Consider the following 9,129-nt stretch of genomic DNA (forward strand, 5'->3'; position numbering starts at 1 on the left):
TGTCTTTGCTGAGTCAGATAGCTGTGGACCTCTTTGACAGTGTGTTGCAGGACTTGTCCGAAAACCAGGAGATAACAGTTGTGAAACAGGATAATGATGTGTTTCATGAACCACACAAGATTCAGCAGGTTGCCAGCTCTGTTCACAATGAATTGCTGTGTCAAACTGGATCCCAACAAGTTCTACAGAAAGCTGTAGCCTCCAGAAATGAGACAGTGGTCAAAACCATAATCAGCTCTATGGTGACCAACATTTCCAAGCTGACACATTCAGCTTCCCGATGTTCATCCCTTTCACCAGAAACCAGTATTAGCAGAGAAGCAAGTGAGATCGTTGATGAGGTGATGGGTGATATTAGAATCACTAGTGAGCACAACAAAGAGGCAACACCCAGTGCTCAGTCTTCTGAAGTTTCTCTTGTTTCTTCTGAAATAGTACATGGAGTCACAAATAATCTGCTAAAGGAAATTCAGCTAAACTGTTCCAGCCCTGAGTCCAGTACTCCTCAAGCTGCCATTGATATGGAAACCCGGAGCACTGAGCAGCTCATGTGTACCAAAACGGACCAGTTAGAACCTTCACCTGTTATTGGTCGAACAGTCAGAAGTAAAAAACTGCAGTCTTCTATGACAAAGTCTCCAAAAGGCTTTTCTCCAACAGTCCCAAGTGGTTTTGAAAACAGTTTCCAGCCAGAAGACACTATGGATAAGCCCTGCTCATCACGTTCCCTAGGAGAAGCTGTTGGTGTGACACCTTGTTCTAATAAGAAAAAAGATTGCTTAGCTTCTGAGACCCCAGACAAGCCTGGAGATTATCTGGTTCAAAGAGTCCAGGATGTAGAAGGAGTACAGCAGTGTAAGGCATCAGGGAAGACAGTTAAGAAGACTAAGAAGAGCTCCTCGAGGCCAGACTGTATGAAAACACAACCTCTGGAGTCCTCTTCGCATGATGTGAAGGTTGATGAGGTGATGAGTGATATTAGAATCACTAGTGAGCACAACAAAGAGGCAACACCCAGTGCTCAGTCTTCTGAAATTTCTCTTGTTTCTTCTGAGATAGTACATGGAGTCACAGATAATCTGCTAAAGGAAATTCAGCTAAACTGTTCCAGCCCTGAGTCCAGTACTCCTCAAGCTGCCATTGATATGGAAACCCGGAGCACTGAGCAGCTCATGTGCACCAAAACGAACCAGTTAGAACCTTCACCTGTTATTGGTCGAATAGATGTATTGAAAGATATCATTGCAAAACTGCTTTTGAAAATTCGCCCTGGATTCCCCAAACCAGAAGATTATTCTGGGGAATTGGAAGAGCTGTCTGAGTCTCAGGTCAGGGACCTGGCACTGAAACTCACCAAAGATGCGCTGAAGGAATTGTCAAAGGTTTCCACTCTAACCATCAGTGAACCAAAGGCTGAAGGACATTTTCCATCACAGCAAGCCATCAAGAAAACTGTTAGCTCTGTTTACAGCAAACTGATGGAATCCAATGGCAACAAGAAAGTGTTACAAGTAGGAATTGCCTCAGAGAATCCAGAAATGATCAAGGAAATGGCCTGTTGTGTGGCTAAAGAAACTATTGCAATTCATGGTTTACGAAGCGGGTGTTCAATTCCATCTTCACAATCTCTCATTTCTCAGAAAACCAGTGAGTCCACACAGGACAAAATTGTGGACACAAATGTAACTACAGTCAGAAGTAAAAAACTACAGTCTTCTATGAAAAAGTCTCCAAAGGGCTTTTCTCCAACAGTCCAAAGTGTTTTTGAAAACAGTTTCCAGCCAGAAGACACTATGGATAAGCCCTGCTCATCGCGTTCCCTAGGAGAAGCTGTTGGTGTGACACCTTGTTCTAATAAGAAAAAAGGTTGCTCTGCTTCTGAGACCCCAGAGAAGCCTGGAGATTATTTGGCTCAAAGAGTCCAGGATCAAGAAGTAGTACAGCAGTGTAAGGTTTCAGGGAACAAAGTTAAGAAGACTAGGAAGAGCTCCTCGAGGCCAGACAGTATGAAAACACGACTTCTGGAGTCCTCTTCGCATGATGTGGTTGATGAGGTATGACCAACAGTTCCAAACCTGTAAAAATTTCTCTTACCAAAGTAGGATGGACCTGTTCTGTACCTAATTAACAGACATTTGTGTAGAAAGTACTGGAAGATGGAACTCATTTTGTAAATATGATTATAGTTATGTTGTGCATTTTCCTTTACAATGCAATAAAACTACAAATCCAGATTTGTTTTCCCTAATATTGTATAACATCTCAGAAATATCCCTATTGTCAGTTCATAGCGTACGTACAGTACCAAACTCACCTGTCTGTGGATTTCAGCTTTATCACTTTCTTATTAAATTAGTACAAAAGCAATCAGGTGAGTTATTGCTGTTATAGAGAGACTTGCTCACAGTATTGTCTACATTTCCAAACTGATGTCTGATTATTTTAAACTGATTATTTTATATTTCATTGTTTGCCTTTATTCTAGTGTTAACGTCAGTGCTAAAATCATATACACACCCCATAATCCTTATCTTTTTTTCCGTAAGAGAAGTGTTACTTGTTTTGATTTACTTCTAAAACTGAAACAACAATCACTGAACTGTAACTTTTTGTTTTTTTGTGACAGGAGTTGCCTGGACACTCATCTTGGTATGTGTACAATCCCAGCCTTAATAAGGACAAAAATGTCAGTCCAGCCCAAAGCAAGAGTGGTCTGCGCATTGACATAGCAAAACATTACATGACCCCAATGCAACTGACCAAAACGTCTGAGAGCGAAGGGCTTCTCTCGCTCAGCAACATCCCCTTTGCAGTTAATACGCCGGATGAAGATGTGAATGTGAGCCAGAAAGTCAAGAAACATCCTTTGAAAAAGTTTGGCTCCATGATAAAGCATAAGATCATGGGTAATAGGTCAAAAGACTTCAGAATTCAGAATGAAACAAATCCATCTTTGGAAAACTTAAGAGCCCAGGGAACATCCAGTGGACGTGGGAGCTGTGAAAGCTTTGGACCTTTTAAAGTGCCTGATGAGTACAACAAGCCTCAAAAACACAAGGTATGGATTAGTTACCCAAACTTTAATTATTAATTAATTTGGGCATTATTGTATTTTTAATATTAGCACTACAGAAATTATTGGAATAGAATGACATTTCTATTAATTGCAATCAACAAGAATAGCAACTGCTATGGTGGCCAATGCTGAATATTCTGTATGAATAATGACTACAAATTTATCAAGATCAATACAGTACGTAACAGTTCAATTATAATACCTGTGGAAGAAATATTCCTTAATTGTTTTCTTTGTGTGCTCATAGTTCTTCAAAAAAGAAGTTTTTAGTTTGGACAGATTCAGTAGGAACAAGCCTCAGAACACTCCAGATGGTGAGTATTTAGTTTGTGACTGTGATTTTATTTTGTGTAGCACATTAGTGACCAGTGTGGTTCAGAATTAGACATTGGATGGAATTTATGTAGAATGGGGGAATTCATCCTAAATTTAGAATCCTTTAATAACAAACTGATTTTTACACAAATTGGCCTTAGTCTTCTGCAAATGTCACTTTTTATTGACACTGCTACCTCCATGGGAATGGTGAGGCAGAACTCTAAACTCCACTCTGATCTAGTGGTTAACTGTGCAGCTCTACTCTTACCTGATCTCTCTTCTTCTAAATAGTCCATTGTCCAGTGCATCAATCTTTGGCAGTGCTCTTCAACAGTACTCTGTTTTCTCCATTTTCAGTGCCCTACCTCATTCCCTTCTACAGTATCTCTCGGTATAGTAAATATGACTAAATGTGACTTATATGACAAGATATAAGCTAATACGTCTTACTTCTTTTACAAGTAAAGTTATGAAAACCACTTTAGAACTAAACAACAGGATCGCTCATATGAAGACCCTAGCAGTAGTCAATATGGTTTTAGAAAAGGTCATTCTTCCTTTACCAACTTGTTAAAATTCTTCAAACAAGTCACAGCAGTAAACACGCAGAACGTACAAAATGATATGATTAGATTTTAAAGATGCTTTTGATAGTGTTCTTCTTAAATTAAAGGCAATAGGCATTTAGGGAAATTCATGTATTGAACTGGTTAAGGGACAGGTAATAGTACAGATCAGGGGTGAATAGTCCAATAGAAGATAAGAGGAATTATAGTTATGAATGTGATTGAAATGACTGAAAAACAGTTGTCTAATAGCCAAATTACCACACACCTTTAATCAAATAGCTTCTTATTGAATAAACCTGACATTAAGATTCCGCTGGGAAGAACTGTATCCAAAGTCTATCTGACCCGCTGCCATGGAATAAAGAAACTCGAACAGTGACATGTCAAACCACTCTGTGTTTCCAGGGATCCCTGTAATTCCAAACTCCAGGAAGATGCCAAAAAAACCATCTTTGCTGTCGAAGATGTCGACCGCTTTATCCAGAGCCTTCCTGTAAGAATCAAAAAAGGAGTTCTAATGATGGGAACCTCATTTGCCTAGCTGATCTACTGTTTCTGAAATAAAAATAATTGCATTCATGTTTTTGTATAATGTTGTGTTATTCAAATAGGTGAGCACACTGCCACATCCATGACCAGACACTTTTCAACTAAATCACAAAATGGTTTGTTAGTTTTAATGTTGTCTGTAAATATCTTATTGGTGTACTACACCATTAAAAAAATAAAACAGTCTTAGCCTTCATAATTCTATTCATAGTTATAGCAAGTAACTATTCAAACTATTCAAAATCCTCAAAGCTACTGACCTACAGTAGTGCACTTCATAAGATTGAGTAGTGAAACACGAACTAGGGGAAACTATTTGAATTTTTTTTAAATATAAGAGGTTTAAATAATCTACCAAACAGGGAAATGCATATTTTTATTCAAAGGGTTTGGGGCCTGGAACAAACTACCCAACTATGATGTGGACGCCGATATCCTGATGTCCTTGAAGAAAGGGTTAGACGAGTTACGTGAATGACTTAGCCACTGAATTAGCTACTGAAAAACCAAGCAAGCCAGATGAACTATCAACGTTCTACTGTGCAACAACAAGTGCACCTAATGAACTTTTGTGTGATTGGCAAGTTGCAATGCCTCACTGCACAAGCTGTATTGCTGGTCAGAGGGCTTAAAACAAATTGACAACTTTTTGTGAAAGTACATAAGCTATAACTATAGTATTCTCATTCCAGAAAATGTTGCGTTTCTTTTTTCCATCTATACTGTATATATAGAACTAGGAACTTATGTACTCTGCGTCTTTGGTTTCCCTTCGGACCGCTTAGGGGAGCGAACGGTAAACGGACCGCGGTGAGCAACAAGTTTTTTTTTTTTGCTTTTCTTTTAAATTTTTTTAAATTTTTATTTATGCTTAACAAAAGAACAAACATTACAATACAAACAAGAGTACATATAACAATTCAAAACAAAAATAGCATCAGGGGTACATACTACTACATCAATTCAAGTTATGAAAAAAGATTAAACAAATTAAATAAAAATAATGTCCGCACCGCTTTCATATTTTTGCATTTCGAAATAGTCTGCAAATACCCCTTTACTTCCATTTTAAAATACTCAAACACAGGGTACCTCCCAGACCACTTCATTTTATGTATGTGATAACGTGCCAGTATAATAATTAAATTTATTACAAACGAAATTTTTCTATTGTTTTCACTGGGGCTGAAACTTAACATAATATCTTTTTCAACAAAACAAATATCAATATTGGTCTCTTTTTTAATATAATTCTGCAACTTAGTCCAGAACATTTTTACCCTGGGACATAACCAAAACAAATGCTGAATAGTTTCAGGGCTATTGTCACAAAAAACACATTTGTCATCTATATTAATTTTAAATCGTTGGGTAAGAAGAGTTTTAACTGGGTAAATTTGATTAATTATTTTGTATGAAACCTCCTTAATTTTACTGGTTATACAATATTTATTGGGCATCATCCAAATTTTTCTCCAATCAATGCGTTTTCCAAATGCAGAATTCCAATATATTGTAGTCGCAAGTAAATTATCATTTTTTAACAGGGATCTCAAAAATTGGTTATTACATCCACAATTCACAATATCCTTTCCTTGTAGTCTAACATGAGCTGTAAATTCTTCCAATGTTTCTAAAGGACTACTATTACAACTCCTTAAAAGAGTTCATATTTCCCCAGAAATCGCATTAATTACAGTAAAATACTGATCCAAAGTAATAGAAATATTGTATCTATTAACAAACTCGGTGTAACTATATATTTTACCATTAGCCTTGATTAATTGTTTAATCCAAATTATATCATTCTTGACCCAGTTTTCAAAAAATAAGGTTTTATTTCTAATTTTTATATATTTGTTGTTCCAGATAGTAAATCTATGTGGGGAAAAGTTATGTTTATACATAAGTGACCACGTCAGAAGTACTTGTTTATGAAAACTGGCAAGTTTCAAGGGGATTTTTCCTATGTCAAAGTTACACTTTAGTAAAAACTCTAGACCCCCTACTTCTTGAAATATCAGATTGGGGATTATATGCCATATACTTTGCTTATTTTCTAAATAGTTTTGTATCCATTTAATCTTAAAAATAGCATTAGATGTCCTAAAGTCTAAAGCATTTAAGCCCCCTTCTGCCTGTGGACGACAAATCATTTCTCTTTTAAGATAATGGGGTTTATTCCTCCAGATAAATTTGAAAAGTTTGGAGTCAATTTTCCTAATAGTTGCAGGTGGTACGTCCAGAACCAGTGAAGCATAAACTAATCTAGATAAACCCTCAGATTTAGACAAAAGTATTCGACCATTTAAAGAAAGGTCTCTTAACAACCATAAGTCAAGTTTTTTTTCAAATGAATGCATAATTGGAGAAAAGTTTAGATCATTTCTAATTTTTGGATTTTTGGAAATCTTCATACCTAGATATTTAACTACATCTTTTACAGGAATATTACATATAGATGAAACATCACAGTTCCCAAGAGCCATCAGTTCACATTTTTTTAAATTAAGAGAAAGACCAGAAACAGAGGAAAAAACATTTATACACTTAATTGCCTTCTCAATCTCTGCATGGTTTCTTAAAAATAGCGTTGTGTCATCAGCTAATTGGGAACACTTAATCTCTCTATCCTGTATTTGAATACCCTGAAACACATCTTGTTTTATATGAATAGCCATAACTTGTGTGACCAGCAGGAATAAGAATGGGCTTATGGGACATCCTTGTCGAATTCCCCTACCAATTCTAAATCTATGAGAAGTTCCATGAGCCAATTTAACAGAGCTGTTACCTTGATTGTACAAAGTTCTAATTACCTTTTGAAAATACTCACCAGTTTCTCCAGTTTTGAGAGTTTCAAAAATAAAAGAATGTTCAATTGTGTCAAAAGCCTTATAAAAGTCCACAAATAGAACAAAGCTATCCTGACTAATAAGTTCACCATAGTCTACAAGGTCCAACACCAAACGAATATTATTACATATATGTCTTCCTTTCATGAAACCCGACTGTGACTCATCAATAATTGAGTCAAGGCCTGTTTTCAGTCTCTCTGCAAAAACAGAAGCAGGAATCTTTCCATCATTATTAATCAAAGTGATAGGCCGCCAATTATCTATCAACAAATGATCTTTATCTGGTTTTGGAGTTATGGTTATTAAGCCCTGAGTCATCGAGGTTGGTAAGACTCCCTTGTCAATTGACTCCTTAAATACCAGAAGAAGAAATTCAGCCAAATCATCTCGAAAGGTCTTATAAAATCCAGTGGTAAGGCCATCATTACCAGGAGATTTGTTAACCTTGAGCTTATTAATAACTTTCTTAATTTCAAAGATGGATATCTCTTTATCACAGATGGCTTTAAACCCTTCGTCTATAGTTTTAAAGTCTTCTTTTAATGAGTTCAGAAAATCACACATTTTTTCTGTAGAACATGCCTTACTAGTATATAACTTACCATACAAATCTGATACATATCTTGAAATTTCTACAGGATTTTGAGTTTCACAGCCATCTATGTTAAGTTTACTAAGAGATGTATAATCTCCATTCTTTTTTTCCAAATTATAGAAGTATTTTGAGTTTTTTTCGCCTTCCTCCAACCATCGTCTCCTGGATCTAACAAAAGCTCCTTTTGCTTTTTCTATGTATAGTTCATCCAGTTCAGCTTGCAGTCCAATTAATTTACAAACATCTGTTTGATCAGTATTGCTGTCATCAGTAAGATCACAAATTGCCTTAATAACTTCCTCTTCCTTTATTTTATTAGAGCGGACAGCTTCTTTACTTCTTTTTATAGCAATCAATCTTATCTTATACTTCATAAATTCCCAGTTTTGGCTATATGAATTTGTTAATTGAGCTCGCCTCCAATATGTTTGTATAATTTCCTTCATTTCCATTTTAAAGCTGTCATTTTCCAAAATCATATTATTGAGTTTCCAATAAGTCTTAGGGACTTTAGAATCCTCATTGTTACTCAAGTTAACAGAAAGATAAATTGCTTTATGGTCAGATAGTACTGATGGTTCAATAGAAACCTTGTTAATCTGTCCTTCTAATGCATTTGAACTTAACCAAAAATCTATTCTTGATTGTTTAGATCTGTCCTTGTTACACCACGTGAACTCCTTTAGTCCTGGATGTTTACATCTCCATATATCACTAATTCCTAAGCCTTGACATAACCTGTGCAACTCCATATCAGGAGGGGGAGATCTAGCAGGTACAGGGTATCTATCCAACTTAACATCAAAGACTGTGTTAAAATCACCCCCTAAAATAATTTCAATATCCTGGAACTTGTCCTTCACCTTATTCACTTCTTCTTCAACTTCAAGAAACAAGTCTCTGCTATATTGTTCATTATTAAAAGCATATATATTCCCCAGCAAAAACATTTTCCCATTAAGAGCCACTACAAGAATTATCCATCTGCCCAAATGATGAACTCTACCACTAATAATTTTACCTTTAAATTTACCCTTTAATATTGCAACCCCCGCAGAATGATTACTACCAAATGATAACCAGACATCACTCCCCCATTGACTCTTCCAAAAATTCAAATCCGAAGAACAAGCGTGCGTCTCTTGTAAAAAATAAAAATCTGCA

General features: G+C 36.2%; 1 protein-coding gene across 1 annotated transcript; it reads left to right on the forward strand.

Moving 5' to 3' along the window:
- Nucleotides 1-701: 701 nt before the first annotated feature.
- On the forward strand, nucleotides 702-4,460 carry LOC148823763 (uncharacterized). The gene is made up of 4 exons (XM_088928126.1): nucleotides 702-965; nucleotides 2,627-3,058; nucleotides 3,324-3,390; nucleotides 4,369-4,460. The coding sequence occupies exons 1-4, from the start codon at nucleotides 702-704 to the stop codon at nucleotides 4,458-4,460; spliced, it is 855 nt and encodes a 284-aa protein (XP_088784252.1).
- The last annotated feature ends 4,669 nt before the right edge of the window (nucleotides 4,461-9,129 follow it).

This window comes from Atractosteus spatula, chromosome 11, assembly GCF_055471065.1.
Source record: "Atractosteus spatula isolate fAtrSpa1 chromosome 11, fAtrSpa1.hap1, whole genome shotgun sequence".
Taxonomy (NCBI): domain Eukaryota; kingdom Metazoa; phylum Chordata; class Actinopteri; order Semionotiformes; family Lepisosteidae; genus Atractosteus; species Atractosteus spatula.

Excerpts from the sequence above, each read along its gene's own strand:
- LOC148823763 (XM_088928126.1), top strand. The coding sequence starts at position 702 with ATGGATAAGCCCTGCTCATCACGTTCCCTAGGAGAAGCTGTTGGTGTG. Across the intron at positions 966-2,626 it reads ATGATGTGAAGGTTGATGAG|GAGTTGCCTGGACACTCATC; the intron begins GTGATGAGTGAT and ends TTTTTGTGACAG. Across the intron at positions 3,391-4,368 it reads GCCTCAGAACACTCCAGATG|GGATCCCTGTAATTCCAAAC; the intron begins GTGAGTATTTAG and ends CTGTGTTTCCAG.